This window comes from Equus quagga, chromosome 12, assembly GCF_021613505.1.
Source record: "Equus quagga isolate Etosha38 chromosome 12, UCLA_HA_Equagga_1.0, whole genome shotgun sequence".
NCBI lineage: Eukaryota > Metazoa > Chordata > Mammalia > Perissodactyla > Equidae > Equus > Equus quagga.
The window spans coordinates 19,848,200-19,865,149 of NC_060278.1; the positions used below are offsets into that span (position 1 = coordinate 19,848,200).

A 16,950-nucleotide genomic window follows, 5' to 3' on the forward strand; every position below is an offset into this window, starting at 1 on the left:
GAGAGGACTGGTGGCAGATGTTAGCTCAGGGCTAATCTTCCTCAAAAAACCCAAAAAACACATGCATACAAAGCACTACTGGTTTTACAAGACCACCAACAAATAAAAGGATGTATATAAAACATGTAAGAATGATTACTTTTGAAGGCAAGAAGTAGGGAGATGTGAGTGGAGAGTGAGAAAAAAGGGAGTAAATAAATACAAGCATGGAATAAAAGAAGGGCCTTTGTAATGACCAAAGACAACAGCGTGTTCTGACCTGAACAATCGAATGACTCAACCATCCGGTTAGGGAACCAAAGGTGTGATGGGGGATGAGGGAAGTGGGTGTACAGATTACCTCTAACTCTTCAATTGTGGTGTTTTCTTCATGAACTTTCAAATCGTTCTGTGTGTCTTCTTCTCCAGGTTCTTGACCACCCACAAGTTCATTGAGGTATTGCTGATCGATCTTATCCAAAGCTGCCTTCAGATCATTTCTCAACCCCTGAGAGAGGTGAAAAATTACACCTAATATGCAATTTCACTGATGCTTCACTTTTGATTCACTAATGATAGGCACTATTCATCCTTTCTCTCTACAAGGAGTTTAAGAGCTTAATAAAACTAAAGTCAAATAAGATTTCAACTTATACAGCTTTCATCACTGCTCAAGGTTAATTCTTATGAATATATTTAAATTTAAAAGAATGTATGTACAATAGCTAGTCTGATGGTCAGAAAAATAAAACGTATATGAGTGACAAATCCAAATAAGAATATTCATAAATGCTGTAATTTTCTACTGAAGCCTAGTGAAAGTGAGCAGGTCTCCATGAGAGTCCCTAACCCATCTCCCCAGTGCACTTAAATATCTGACCTCACTGCAATTATTCTGAACTCCCGAAACATTCAGAAATGTCAACAGTATCAAACTAGTGTCTCATCTATATCCTAGGCTTTAACTATGTTTATAACAAACCAGCAAATTCTACATTCTATTCATATCCAGTCTGTGACCATTTGATAAAAACGGAAGCCTTAAAGCTAGACACTTACCTTATACCATATACAAAAATTAACTCAAAATGGATCAAAGACCTAAATGTAAGGGTTAAAACTATAAAACTCTTAGAAGAAAACATAGGGTAAAAGCTTCATGTCATTGGATTTGGCAATGACTTCTTGGATATGACACCAAAAGCAGAGGCAACAAAAGAAACAATAGCTAAGTTGTACTTCATCAAAATTAAAAACTTTTGTGCATGACAGACACTATCAACAGAGTGAAAAGGTAACCCACAGAAGAGGAGAAAATATTTGCAAATTATATATCTGATAAGGATTGATATCCAGAATACATAAAGAACTCCTACAACTTAACAACAACAAAAAACAAGCTAATTAAAAATGGGCAACGGTCTTTAATAGAAGACATACAAATGACCAATAAGCAAATGAAAAGATGCTCAACCTCACCAGTCATCAGGGGAATGCAAATCAAAACTACAATGAGATACCACTTCACACCCATTAGGATGGCTATCAAAAAAAAAAACCCTGAAAATAACAAGCATTGGCTAGGATATGGAGAAATGGAACCCTTGTGCATTGCTGGAAACGTGAAACAGTGCAGCTGCTGTGGAAAACAGTATGCCAATACCTCAAAAAGTTAAACATATCCACACCCAGACACATTATAATTAAAACGTCAAAAGTTAAAGACAAGGAGAGAATCTTAAAAGGACCAAGAGAAAAACAACTTGTTATGTACAAGGGAATCCCCACAAGACAAGCAGCAGATCTGCCAACAGAAACTTGGCAGGCCACAAGACGGTGGCATGCTCACCCAAAGTGCTGAAAGAAAAACCTTCGAACCAAGAACACTACCTGGCAAGGTTATCATTCAGAATTGAAAGAGAGTAAGAGTTTTCCCGACAAGCAAAAGGTAAAGGAGTTCATCACCACTAAAATGGCCTTACAAGAAATGTCAAAGGCACTTTAAGGAAAGAAAGGTCACTAATTAGTAACATGGAAACATACGAAAGCATAAATCTCACTGGTGAAAGTAAAAATATAGTAAAGGTAGTGGATTAACTACTTATAAAACTAGTACAAAGGTTAAGACAAAAGTAGTAAAAATAACTATGACTATACTAATTAGTTAAGGGATACACAAGATAAAAATATGTAAACTGTATCATCGAAAATATAAAACATGGACAGGAGAGAGTAAAAGCGTACAGCTTTAGAATGCATTCAAACTTAAGTTGCTATCAATTTAAAACAGAATGTTCAGTTATAATATAAATAAGTCCTGAGGATGTAATGTACAACATGACGGCAATAGTTAATAATACTGTATTGCGTTTTTGAAAGTTGCTAAGAGAATAAATCTTAAAAGTTCACATCACAAGAAAAAGTAATTTACAACTATGTATGGTGACAGATGTTAACTAGACTTATTGTGGTGATCATTTCGCAATATATACAAATATCGAATCATTATGTTGCACACCTGAAATTAATGTTATATGTCAACTATACCTCAATTTAAAAAATGTACAAATAAGAAACTCTAGTATTTGGGACAGGCTTGAACAAGATTAGAATACAGCAGGTTGTAATAAATTAATATTAAAAGCCAGAAGATTTTTCAAGTAATGAAACATGAGTAGAAAAATTAAATCAGATAATAAAAATTTAATAATAGTTCACATTAGTATTTTATACTATCTTTTGATAAGGAAAGTGACTCAGGATATAGAAGAGAAATAAATGTTGGTGAAATGAAGCATTACAAAATCCACTCACTTGTTCCAAGAATTTAGGTTAAGAAAGTGTTAGAAAGGACCAAAAATAAAGAAAAACAAATTGCTGAGAACATTAATAATAAAAATAAAGACAATTTTTAAAAATTCATTTATGCTTTGGAAAAAAAAAGTTAAAGAATCATCCTATAATCTAGCAATTCCACTTCACCATAGTCAAAAGAAGTGAAAGCAGAAGCTCAAAGAGATATTCGTACACTCATGTTCATGGCAGCATTATTCACAATGTGCAAAGGGTAGAAACAACCCAAATGTCCATCAAGGATGAATGAATAAACAAAATGGGGTCCATACATACAACGGAATATTATTCAGCCTTAAAAAGGAAGGAAATTCTGACACCTGCTACAACACAGGTGAACCTTTAAGGTATTATGCTAAGTTCGAAGGCCAGTCCAGGGGAACTTTCACATGACCTCAGCCACAGCCCTAACCCCACTGTAACACATGCAAGACCACAAGCAAAAACTTCCTGGCTTGGGGGCCAGCCCCATGGCCGAGGGGTTAAGTTCACAGGTTCTGTTTCAGTGGCCTGGGGTTCACTGGTTTGGATCCTGGGCGCAGACCTACACACTTCTCATCAAGCCATTATGTGGTAGCGTCTCAAATAGAAGTAGAATGACCTACAACTAGGATATACAACTATGTCCTGAGGCTTTGGGGAGAAAAAAAAAAAAAAGAGGAGCAGTGGCAACAGATGTTAGCTCAGGGCCAATCTTCCTCACCAAAAAGCATACTTTAAAAAAAAAAAACAACAAAAAACTGCCTAGCTTAGTCCAATCAACTCACAGAACTGTGAAAGATAATAATAAATTACCTTAAGTTACCAGGTTTCAGAGTGGTTTGTTACAGTCACAGATAACTGAAAAAGATTTTATAATAATAAATTATGTTAAGCTACTAAGTCTTGGAGTGGTCTGTTACACAGCCATAGATGACCACACCTGTCTCTCAGTAATTGATAGAGCAAGCAGGTAAGTTAAGAAGGCCACAGAAGATCTGAACAACACTACTGTAACTGACATCTGTCCAAAGCATAAAACATACTCTATTCAGGAGCCCACGGAATAGTCACCAACAGACCATTCCCTGAGCCATAAAACAAGATCAGAGCCCTAAATGTAAAAGCTAAAATGACTAAGCTTTTAGAAGAAAATACAGAAGAGTATCTCTTCAAGACATTGGGTTAGGCAAAGATTTCTTACGCAAAACACTAAAAAACAATAGCCATATAAGAAAAAACTGATAAAGCGTACATCATCAAATTTAAAACTTCTGCCCATCAGAAGACACCAAGAAGAGAAAAAGTAAGCCACAGACTAGGAGAAAATAGCCACAAAACAAATATCTGTATATCTGACAAAGGACTTATATCTAGAATATATAAAGAACTCCTATAACACAAAAATAAAAGGACAACTCAATTAAAAGATGAACAAAAGACTTTAACACACACTGCAGAGAGAAAGATATGGCCAATAAGTCTATAAAAAGATGCTCATAATCTTTAGTTATTAGGGAATTGTAACTAGAACCACAATGAGACACTACTACACGTACAAGAGAATGGTTAAAATTTAAGACTAACAATAACAAATGCTGATAACATCTGGAAATATTTGGTGCTTTTTTTTTCCCCCGGTGAGGAAGACTGGCCCTGAGCTAACATCTTTGACCATTTGGCATTTCTGAAAAAGTTAAACATACTTTACTCTTACTATTCTGCAATTCCACAACTCCACTTCTAGGTATTGACCCAAGAGATGTATTTACCAAAGAAAAATAACACAGGTCCAAAAAATATTTGTATAAGAATATTCACATCAGTTTATTCATCACAGTTCAAAGCTGGAAATAAATTGTGGTATATTCATACAACTGAATACCATCACCCATGAAAAGGAACAAACTACTGATATCCACAATAACACAGACTAATCTAAAACACAAGCTGAGCAAAAGAAGCCAGACACACTCTATGGCTCCATCTATATGAAATACCAAAACAAGCAAAATTAAGCTACGGTGCTACAATTTACAAAGGTCTTGCCCAGGAGTGAGGGAGGAATATGGGGGTCAGCTAAGAAGGGTACTGGGGAACTCTCTTGGGTGATGGAAATGTTCCATATCTTCATAAAGGTAGTGGTTACATGCTTGTATGTGTTTGTCAAAATGCACTAAACTGTGCTTTTTTAAAATTAAAGAAAACTTACATTCAGCAGCAGTAATCTGGCAACCATATTTTCCATTTTTGCTATAATAAGGCAATTAGTCGAACTCCATACCATCCTAGTTGATGTGGTACAACGATATCTTCCAGCTTTGTTCTGACTTCTTACCTTGTTAACTTCTGGTGTGAGGATCTCTATTTTTCTTAAACGTTGAAAAGCATCATAATCAGTTTCTCCAAATAGTCTGATTGGTTCTCCTCTTTCTCTCAATCTTCTGATAACCTGTTAAAAAAAAAAAAAAATCAAAAGACAATAGTAATTCCTTATGTTATTAGTAATTCCTATTTTAGGTGACCAAACATTTATTTTGAAATGTCAATGCAGAAAGTCAGTTGTGTTTGTTTTTTAATTTCCCTGAACAGATATACCGAGCTATTGTCAAACCTTAAATAACTCTAACGGTTTAGGTCCTTTGGCTGACTGTTTCAGGAAAGGACCAATCTGTGTGGTAGAATACATAAGAAAAACATTAAGATGGGAGGAAGTGATAATATTATACAAAGAAGGAAAATAAAGTCTGGAGTCAGCTGATAATAACAATGACCACGGCCAAGAGTCGGCATCACAATACTACAATAAAACCAAAACCGTGTCCCTCAGAGGAGAAAGTGAGCTGCAGTCAGGGTGGGGCACATGCAGGGCTTTTGAGGGGCTGATAATACTCTTTCTTGACTTGGCTGATGGTTATATGGGTGTTTGTTGTGTAATTATCCATTCTTTTGTATATATATGTTTCATTCTTTGTATACACATTATATTTCATAAAAAGGAAAAACAGAAATTGTAATTAAGAAAATAGGGTTGATCCAAATTAAAAAAAAAATACCAACAACTTTATCTGGGAACACAAATAGCATCACACTTAGAAACCACTGGCAGGGCTCCCACAGGGTTAACGGAAGCTTGGTATTAAAACGAAACTTAACCGGTCGTCTAGTGTTAGCTCCAGCCAACGAGCAACGACCTCAAAAACCTCTTAGTCAGGACCCTGTCTGACAAACAATAGACATCATTCTCTTCATCAAACAGCCCATCCCATTTTTGGACAGGTATGTTTTGCTTCTCAAAATAAACTAAAATCTACCCTCCCTCAAACTTCTATCCATTTATCTTAGTTGTAACTTTAGGAAAGCATTGAAGATACTCAATTCTTCTCCAAAATTAGAGCTGTTGTCAATGGATTTTTTAAAAAGTCTTTAATATTCTTCTCATCTGGCCAAGTATTCAAAATTCCTTCATCTAATTTTCAAGACAGCTTCTACAGTCAGCCACTCTTCTCTGAAAGTTTCCTTTTGTTCAAAGTTCATTTTTGTTTTGAACTCTTCTGTATAGTTTGAATTCTTTATATCACATGAATATCTTAAGTTATTGCGGGTTTTTTTTGAGGGTAATAAGAGTGGCTATTGACCAGGGTATGGGCAAACAGTTTAGGTGAGAGTATAAATTGGTATAATTGGTATAGAGCCCTCTGGTAATGGGTATTAAAAGTCTTAGAAATGTACAGTCTTTAGCCTTCAGTACATAGACCCCAGAAATCATGCTTCTAGAAAATTTTCCAAAGGAATTAATCATACATTATTATGCATGCAATAATGTCTGTATAAGGATGCTCATTCTTAGAACGAATTATAATAGGGAAATGCTGACATAATCTACATGACAGTTGAAAAAGAACTGGTTTTAAAAATATTGTGGGAAATTATACACTCTTAAAAAACTATACAGATCTCTATATTATGATCTAGAAAGATGTATTAAATAAGACAAATTAAGTTACAAAATAATATATTATTTAAGACAATTTAGACAATTTAATTATTCAGAATACATGTATTTATACTTATTTAGAACAATGTGTTTAGTTTTTAAAGTTCAGGAGGATATATTCTTTAAAAAGTTTAAGATAACAGCATCAGAGATTAATTTAGAACCTCATGAAGAAAGCCGGCTAGCTGCACAGTACTTTTAGTTCAGTAAGTCATCTCATGGGAAATAATGACATATAACTTATTAGAAAGAATTGGAGATGCATGCAAATGCTGTGAAGATTTTTCTTTTTCATGAAATGCTCTTATGTAAACTTACCTCTTGCCTAGAAAGAGTCATGGGCAATTTTTCCTCTGCCAATTCAAGTTCTAATACTGGATTCGATGAAGTTAATGGTTTCTGGTCCTCCTCTTTGGGCTGTATCTGTATTAACAACGAAAAGAAATGAAATTCAGTTTTTAAAATATAGTATAGTTAATATTTATCACTCTAGTACATTAGCCACTCACAGAAATGAACCTCGTTTTAAATATTGAAGGTTTTCTAAACGTTCCTCTGAGGAAAGAGTTAATAATAAACGTACATGCTTTTCAGAGCTTACGGAACTCAGCCATTTCAGGGACACCCCAAGTAGGAAGCATGCACAGAGGAGACAGCATTCTCCTACACAAGAGTGACTCAAGTAGAACAGCTTCTAAAACTATTTAAACTCATTTTCTCCCTAGTCTCTAAAGAATTTTACTTTTTGTTTAAAAACAATCAAATAGTTTCTCTTCTTTGAGACAAAGCATCTTACAGGGTTATTTGATCCTTGCTCTGGGTTTCAATGAAGACCACAGAAAAGAATGACTTTCTAACAGAAACCGGTGAAGCCTCACGCTCTAGCTTTTTCCTATCCTACTTTCTGAAAGCCACTAATCCAAGTGCACAGAAATCTCTGTTGGACATGTAGAAAAACTCCCAAGCTATACAAAACTCGCCCACAAATGGAGTGGTGAACCTTGTGGAAAAATAACGAAAAATGGCACCTCTCTACTCATACCACACAAAGAAAAGAGTGGGCATTCTTGCACATGACCCTGCAGGGACAAAAAAATCTCTTCATCTATTTTCTTGAGGCTGCTGCCCAAAGTCACAGTTTAGGAAGATTGTGTTCAGCAATTTATAAGCCCCACTGTGAGGTCTGTAAAGGTATTGAAACATGGTTTCCCATCTGACCATAAGACAAGTCTAAAATGCCAAAAGAAGTAAGATGAAAGAAACACAAAAGAAAATCAACGTTAAGGGAAAATTCACATTCAATTAAGAAAGGGCGTATGGAAAAAATGATATAAATTATGATTCTATAGTTTATGGTAAAAGGTTATGTCTATCAGTATTAACAGTGCTAACAGAAAACTGAGGTAAAAAACTAAACTTTCGTATTTTCACAAACCAAATTAGCATCAAGTCTTAAAAAATGGTAACTAGTTTCCATAAAGAAATAAAGGTAATACATGCTGTATTTTCATAACTACCAAGAAGGAAACATCAAAACATTTTAGAAAGAAAAATCTATGCTTTCTTTTTAAACATAAAAATAGGTATTTCTCAGGGCTGGCCAAGTGGCATAGTGGTTAAGTTCACACACTCCACTTCGGGGGCCTGGGGTTCACAGGTTCAGATCCTGGGCACAGACCTACACACCGCTCACCAAGCCACGCTGTGGCGGTGTCCCACATACAAAATAGAGGGAGATTGGCACAGATGTCAGCTCAGGGCCAATTTTCCTCACAAAAAAACCCCAACAAAACAAAAAAGCACTAGGTATTTCTCCAAACATCTCAAGATGAAAAGGCTTTTTAACTACAGAATGGCAGTTAACAGCTTGAAGAAAAAGATCTAAGACACTTTGCCAGCTGGCCTCAACGTTAAAAGCACTATCTTTACAGTAATTATTTTGCTTCAGTGTTTTCCTCTATAGAAACAAGAAAGTACTGTCATATCACTGATGCAATCTAAACAAAGCAAAACTGCCACTGTTTTAAGTTATTTTCCTACTTTATAACAAATTGAAAAGATTCAGATTTAGGGATCTCGGAAAGCAGTAAGTCAGGAGAGTAAACCCATAGTAAGTGATTCTTATTCCAAATCAACGTTCAGTTAGACGATGCTGGGTAAGCAAAAGATGAGAAAACTTCCTTCTGAGTATCTGTTAGATGATTATTTACATAAAACATTTTAATCTCCTAAACTAGAAGCAAATGAAATCAATATATTTATGGAAAATATCAAAATACAAATAAAAACCCTCATATTTTAGAAATATATCAGAAATATAAACACATTTTTAACACTTGCCCTCTCCCAACACTACAAAATAAAATCAAATGCATATACATACCATTCGCATTCCTCATGCTTCCTTCTAGAAATGCTATGCCAGATAAATTAATTTTCAGAACTTTCCCCATTACATGCACAAGAGTATTATTTTATGTTGACTTTCACGAGCAAAAAGTTGATTTCAAATTTATGATTTAGCAAAAGTATTTTAAAACCTCTGAACTTGGGTTAAAAAATTATTAAACTAGATATAGTCTTCTTTTAAAATAACTTAAAGATAACTTCACCTCATAACTTTTAACCCCTCCCAATAAAAACCCCAATACATTATTCAACTAGGTAATCTCAAAGATAATTTCAATCATGCTTCTAAATTATACAAAGTATTCCAGGCAACTCATTTGTTTCTAAAAAATATTTCTATCCAACAGACGAAGCAGTGTTTAACATGTGATCCCTTATTACACAAAAGCATATAAATGTTATATGACACTGTATCTCAGGTAGAGGTACTTAGGGACAAAAGGAATTATTAACAATGCAAACATAAAAACACAGCTTAAAATATTCAGGAGAAAGCAGGGAAAAAACCACTGCTAATTCCACTGTTGTTGAATGAATAAATCATTTTGAACCCATTAAAAAGAGACTTTTATTGGGAGAGGTGGGGAGAGGAGTGGTGGCAGAGATGAAAATGAGGCAGTATCAGATTCAGGACTTAATTAAAAAAAAAGTTCAAGCTTTGATCTCAAGTCACTTCATGCCGTCCACAAAAGCCAAACCATTCCAAGCCAAAAGTCATGCATGTATTTTCCTAAATTCAAGATTTAAAAAAAAAAAGAAAGAAAGAAAAAACAAAAACAAACACTCATACCTCTCCAGATGGCTTCTCATTTATAGGCTAATGTATAACATTGATAAATTGAACAGAGATCAATAATTTTGTTACTTTCACAACAGCTGTATAAATTTAAACTCAGAAATATACAACTTAACATAAAAGCAGGCATTCATACCTTGTAGCCACATCTTTCAAAATATGCTTCTTCTTCTTTTTTTGCAAGTTCACTACGTTTGAAATATTTTTTATTTTCCTATTGAAGAAAGAAATAAGTTAATAATACGTCCTTGAGTAAAATTTCATGTGTCATAGTCAACAATGAGAAAACATTCTTCAGTTTTTCAAGAATTTGATAAAGGTTTTTGGTTCCATAGAAATTATATTGATTTTCTGAAAATGCTACCTGTCCTCTAACCCTGGGAAATATGAAGTATTTTTCTTGCAGTTTTCATTTTCACAGGCATATCCAACAGCAAAGAGAAGAAACTAACAATATTTTCTAAATGTTCACAGTGTTTTGATTTAATTTCCCAATGTTTGAGTTCAATGATGATTTCTACAAATGGATTCATTATGAACCACATAAAATGGGATGATTTAATTATTTTCTCCTAACAGAAACGACCAAACAAAAATGATGGCAACGATAGCTGACATCTTAAATCTCATTACCAAGAGAGCTCCAAGGGTGTGTCCAAATTCATTTTATCATCTGGAATCTTACTGTATGAATCAATTAAGTGTGTTCGTATTAATTCTTAAAACTTTATTAATCAATTATTAAAATAATCTAGACATAGAATAGTGTTGGAAAGACTTTTATTAAAAAGATGGCTTAAAGGTATTTGTTTTAATATAATTTGATATAAAGAGACAAGCTCTAAATCTACTCTGGCGGGAGGAAAAAATGTTAGTTCTTTCCATACGATATATAAAATTACCCTTGCTGTTAAATGTACAGTGCCTAATTTGGAGGTTTGCTATTATCTACATCTCTGACTCTTGGATATTATTTCATTGATGACTTTGCTCAAATAAAGATACTGCTCTAGGGGCTGGGCCGGTGGCGCAGCAGTTAAGTTCACACGTTCTGCTTCTCGGCGGCCCGGGGTTCGCGGGTTCGGATCCCAGGTATGGACATGGCACTGCTTAGCACGCCATGCTGTGGTAGGCGTCCCATGTATAAAGTAGAGGAAGATGGGCACAGATGTTAGCTCAGGGCCAGGCTTCCTCAGCAAAAAAAGAGGAGGACTGGCAGTAGTTAGCTCAGGGCTAATCTTCCTCAAAAAAAAAAAAAAAATGATACTGCTCTACTTTATAGGTAGTTACTATAAGAGCACCTCAATAATCTGTCCACACATGTATTTAGCACGTCATACTTTTAAAGCTCATTCACTCAGGGAATGACCATCGATGGATACTAAGACCATTACAAGAAAGGTTGATGGTGAACAATGGAAAGATCAGTCTGCCAACACTTGAACCACCATCAAGCTCAGCACCAGGAAAACATTATGCACCTCCTCTGTGATATACACAGGAAGTACACAGCACCATCTATAAAGCATTCTTGCCAAAAAGCTCAATCTGAATCTAGTCAAACACGTAGGTCTAACTTCCATTTGCGAAAAATGTAGGGAATAGAGGAATAAGCTAAATAACACCACTGGGAAGCAATTAAACACAGACTTTTACAAAACTAGCCCCAGTTTCCCCAACAAGTTAATGGCATAAAAAGGGGTCTGGGGGAATGAAATGTTCCCAATTAAAAGAAACAAGAGGGCCAGCCCTGTGGCCAAGTGGTTAAGTTCATGCGCTCTGCTTTGGCAGCCCAGAGTTTCGCTAGTTCGGATCCTGGGCACAGACACTGTACTGCTCACCAAGAAATGCTGAGGCGGCATCCCACACAGCACAACCAGAAGGACCTACAACTGGAATATACAACTATGTACTGGGGGGGCTTTGGGGAGAAGAAGAAGAAAAAAGAAACAAGTGTCATAAAAAACAAATGCAATGAGTAGACTTTGTGTGGATCTGATTTGAACAAACCAACTACAAAAGAATATATATGTGTGTGTATTTTAATTCAATTGGGGATATTTGAAAGTGAGAGGAGTATTTGATGGTGTTAAGAACCCAATTTTAATTTTGTTGGGTGTGATCATATTTTGTTTATATGAGAACATGATGTTACTTTCTAGTGTTACATGTGTTAGGGGAAGGGTAGACAGGGGTTCATTTTACAATTATATTTTTGTGTATGTTTAAAACTTTCATAATAACCAGTGTTTTTAAGTTCATTCATTAACTCAATAAACATTTATTGACTTATCGACCACACAGCAAGCACAGCTTTACATCTATAAAGCTGAAGATACTACCTGGGGTAATATCAGAACCACCCTGAGAAAGGTGGGAGCAGATACTATTAACTTGATCTTAGCGATGAGAAACCTGAGAACTAGGAAGGTTAGATGACCTTCCCAGAACTCCGAAAGCCTTAGGAGTAAGAGAGGCAGGACTAGAACTCTGGTCCTGAAACCCTCTGTACTGATCCAGTACTCCAAGCTACAGTTCTTCACTCCCAAAATGTTATTTCAGCGTCACAAACTGTTCCTTTTGACTATGTAGCATGTAACTGTCATATTTCAAAAAAATAAGTTAGCAAACATATATTGGTATCCACTCAGAAAGGACTGATATGTAGGAACAAAGTAAAAGGACTCTCCAGACCAGGGTCCATAGTTCAATCTTTAATGACTGCTATCTTTTACTATCACGTCTCAATTCCACTGAACACACCTAACAAAATCTTAAGCCTAAAACATCAATTTCCAAAATGCGGTTCGTGGACCTCTGGGGGTCCGTCCCTAAGACCTTTTCAGAGGTTCTGCAAGGTCTAGTTTATTTTCATAATAACATCTTGTGGCCCCTTTTCTCTGTGCTCATACTTGCAATGATGGTACGACAGCAAGGGTGAGGAAAACTACTGAAACTTCAGCATAAATAAAGGCTAAGTACTTTATATACCAGTGTTCACTGCCTTCTTCACCACCATGCACTTGCAGGAAAATAAAAAGGCTGGTTTCTCTTAAGAATGTCTTGATAAAGCACAATTTTACTAAATCTCAACCCTCGAGTACATAGCCTTTTAATATTTGATATAATGAAATGAAACAGAAAGCTTTTCTGCTACATAATGAAGTAGGGTAGCTGTCTCAAAGAAAAGCACTTGTGCAACTGTTTGATTATTCAGACTTATTTGGCAAACATTTTCTCAGAACTGAACAAGGCAAGCCTGTCACTTAAAGGAAAACAACAATAGCATTTGTTGCCTATGATAAAATTCCATCTTTCAAGCAAAAACTAGAATGGTGGAAAACTTGTATCCATCACTGTGAACTTGATGGGTTCCCAATACTTAAAGGCTTTTCTGATGAAATCAGTGGTGATAGTAATGCAATTTTTTTATCACATTAATGAAACATTAACATTCAGAAGATCTGTATAACTCAGCAAACCCTGATGTTACAAAGGCAAGACGTTACAAAATTATGCATAGGCAAAAGATCTATGGGCAGAATGGATCAGAACACACACAGAGCAGAACAGATCAATGGATTTCAATATAAGAAAAGTTCGTTGATATGAAAAGTTCATCGATATGGGTCAGAATCCAAACTCTAATCTTTAAGAAACTTACCACTTGTCTAGTTTTCGTATAGTATCAAAGAAGAATATCCACAATTATCTGAAAAAGCTATTAAAATATTCCCTTTTCCAACTACCTATCTGTGTGAGGATGAAGTTTCTTCATATACTTAAACAAAAACAACATATCACAATGGCTGAATGGAGAAACAGGAGAATTCAACTGTCTTCTAATGTGCCAGAGATTAAAGAGATTTCTGAAAATGTAAAACAATGCCATTCTTCTCACTAAATTTGTTTTGGAAAATACAGTTTTCATAAAAACGTACTGTGTTAATACACATAGGTTTATTATTGTATGAAATGTAAATAAATATTTTTAAATTTCCAAGAGTAATTATAAATAAATATATGCTACATAAACAAACCATCTCTGGAGCCAAAAATAATTAAGAATGGAGAGGTCTTGAGACCAGTAAGTGTGAACCACTGTCCTAGAAGAATCCACCTGTTGGCATTCTCCACGCCTGTCCCAGTATGCTAAGCAATGCTGACAAACCACTTGGGCCTCAATGCTGCCCACTGATCTTGGTGTATTTATCCACTCAGTTTTCTCTCCTATCATCTACACTGACCATCACACATTCCCCATTTTCTCAAACCTCTTATCCCTTCACTTCTTCCCTCATTTCACCAAATGACTAAGCCACTCTACTCTACAGAGAAAGGGAAAGCCATCAAACAAGGACTCGTCTCAGCACCAGTCCTTTCTTGCTATCAGAATGGGAGAGGAAAGCCTCCTCCAATCCCTCCCAGCTGTATTCCGGATCTCAATTCCTCCTGCCTTTCCCAGGGACCCCTCAAAATCAATCATCTATTTTCTCTTCTGAATCTTCACCTTTTCCCTCTCTACTGGCTCCTGACCAGCATCACTTAAATAGGCTCAAGACTCTCCTACCTTAAGGGAAAAATTCTTTACTCTGCACTAGATATCATGCTAAGGGCCATTTACAGCAGAACTACACTAAAATCTTTTCTCATAAATATCTCCATTTCCTCACCTCCAATTCTCTTTGCAGCACCCCAAAAATTGGGCATTCATTCATTAGTGCTCCACTGAAGAATCCACTGACGTCAGAAATAATGTCCAAGGCGCAAATCTAAAGGATCTTCTCTGACTTATTTTAAGCAGTCTTCAATTCAACTGTAATTCCCTCCTTCAGTCACTCCTCTCTTAGTTGTCAGACTTTTCTTATTTCCTCCTCACTTACTGGTTTGTTCAGATTTTCTAATTCCTGTAGTTTTCAGTCATTTACTTACTTGGATTTTTCAATTTATTATAACATATTAATGCATTATTCTCCCTAATTATTTTGTTTTCCAGTATCTTTCATAATGGTTATTATAGCTCCTCCCTTTGTTTCAATTTCAGAATTCTGTCAATTTCTGTTAAAGGGGATTTTTTAAAAATTAAGTTGCTTTTATATTTTTGATAAATGAAAAACACTTGTGCAAGTGCACAGGCATGGATCTAGTATGCTACCGTTTGTATTAAAAAAGGAGAAAAGAATACACTCACATTTGCCTCTTTTCCACATTTGCTTTTATATGCATGAAATAATTATAGGATACACAAAAATGAATGTTAGGTGCTTTGGAGGAGGTGAATTGAGCAGCTTGGGGACAAGGGTAAGAAGGAAACTTTATTCTACAGTCACGTGTCACTTAATGACAGGGATACATTCTGAGAAACGTGTTGTTAGGCGATTTCGTCACTGTACAAACATCACAGAGTGCACTTATACAAACCTACATGGGATAGCTTACTACACACCTAGGCTAATGGTACTAATCTTATGGGACCACCGCTGTATATTTGATCCACTGTTGACAGAAATGTCACTATGTGGTGTATAACTGTAAACCCTTCAGTATGTCCTAAATTTTGAATCATTTGAATGAATGATCTATTAATAAGAAACTTAATTTGCTTTACCTTTTAAAGAGGTATCGAGAGAAAAATAAAAATATTTCCCTTTGTACTATGTGACCCTTTACTTCATAACAAAAAGTTGTCAAAAACAAAAGGTTCTTGATCATGTTTCAAATGTTACTCTCTACTTTTTGTTTAAAAACAAGAGTAGTTTGTAAGAAAGGAACTAAAGCAGTGATTTCTAATTACAAAACATTATTTTGTAAATAATTCATAAATAATGTTCACTGTGTTTATAAACACTGTGTCTATAAACACTGAAAATACACTTTGAAACATAAAGTGTTATGGATACATTTATGACAGAATTAAAATTGCTGAATTTTAGAACTTGACTATTGGTAATATACTCCCTTTATACATAGCTCAGGTGAGTTAGACAACTTGCCCAAAGTTAAGAGCTCTCTAGGAATGGAGCCACACTTAGACTTTAGGACTTGTTTACTCATTTTACAAATTTAATTTCTTTTCTAACTGTATTCAAAATTTTCAAACTCTAATTTAATTGAATTAACTATTGAATGTAAAATATAGTCCCTCAAACACAAAAATCTAAAAGTGGTTGGTATTTATTTTAAGACAGCACATGAACTGATGGTTAAACTACTTTGAATGCTCTCCTATAGCACCTAACATTTCCATTGGACCTTTCATCCTGACAGATTTTAAAAACAAACTACAAAGGGTGTACTTGTTTCTCCTTCTAAAGACAGAAGCTAACTCCTACATGCTACTTTACAAATGTTATTCTTGGACTCTGTCAAGTTGTACTTTCTGGATTTTAAAACTGAGATCCATAGGACTAACATACAGAAACCTTTCTACAGTATCACCTGAAATGTCTGCCCTTACTAATAAAGAAAAATCAAAATCAAAAACAACATGCAACCAGGATTGTCAACATTTCACTAATTAAGAATTATTATTCTTTTAGTCATGTTAAGGTTTTTAGTGTTCATATAAATGGAATACAAACATCATCAAGAACTCTACAAAAAGACAATGGAGAGCTAACAAATATACAGCTTGGATATGCAAAGAAAGACAATATGTGTCAGATCACAAACCATGTGGCAGGGTCAACATCTTGCTGAAGAAAATAAGCCTGAAAGAGTCTAAAGTAATATACCAAATGGAAGGGCATGCAAACACAATTTAAAGAGACACAAGGCCACATCAATGGATAGTATCATCCAGACAGAAAAATCACTAAGAAAACATTGGTCTTAAATGACTCATTAGACTAGATAGATTTAACATACACAGAACATTCCATCCAAAAGAAGCAGAATACATATTTTTCTCAAGTGCACATGGAACATTCTCTAGGAT

General features: G+C 35.2%; 1 protein-coding gene across 2 annotated transcripts in view; it reads right to left on the minus strand.

Annotated features, from left to right (window-relative positions):
• PRPF18 (pre-mRNA processing factor 18) overlaps nucleotides 1–16,950 on the minus strand; it is a 46,155-nt gene that overhangs the window by 19,362 nt on the left and 9,843 nt on the right. The window contains exons 2-6 of one of the 2 annotated variants that reach the window (XM_046679641.1): nucleotides 10,150–10,227; nucleotides 10,008–10,034; nucleotides 7,127–7,231; nucleotides 5,150–5,263; nucleotides 341–487 (exon numbers count right to left, since the gene is read on the minus strand). In XM_046679641.1, the coding sequence (XP_046535597.1) occupies nucleotides 341–487; nucleotides 5,150–5,263; nucleotides 7,127–7,231; nucleotides 10,008–10,034; nucleotides 10,150–10,227 (471 nt within the window). The remainder of the gene's footprint in view (nucleotides 1–340; nucleotides 488–5,149; nucleotides 5,264–7,126; nucleotides 7,232–10,007; nucleotides 10,035–10,149; nucleotides 10,228–16,950) is intronic. The other variant, XM_046679642.1, reaches the window with a different exon arrangement.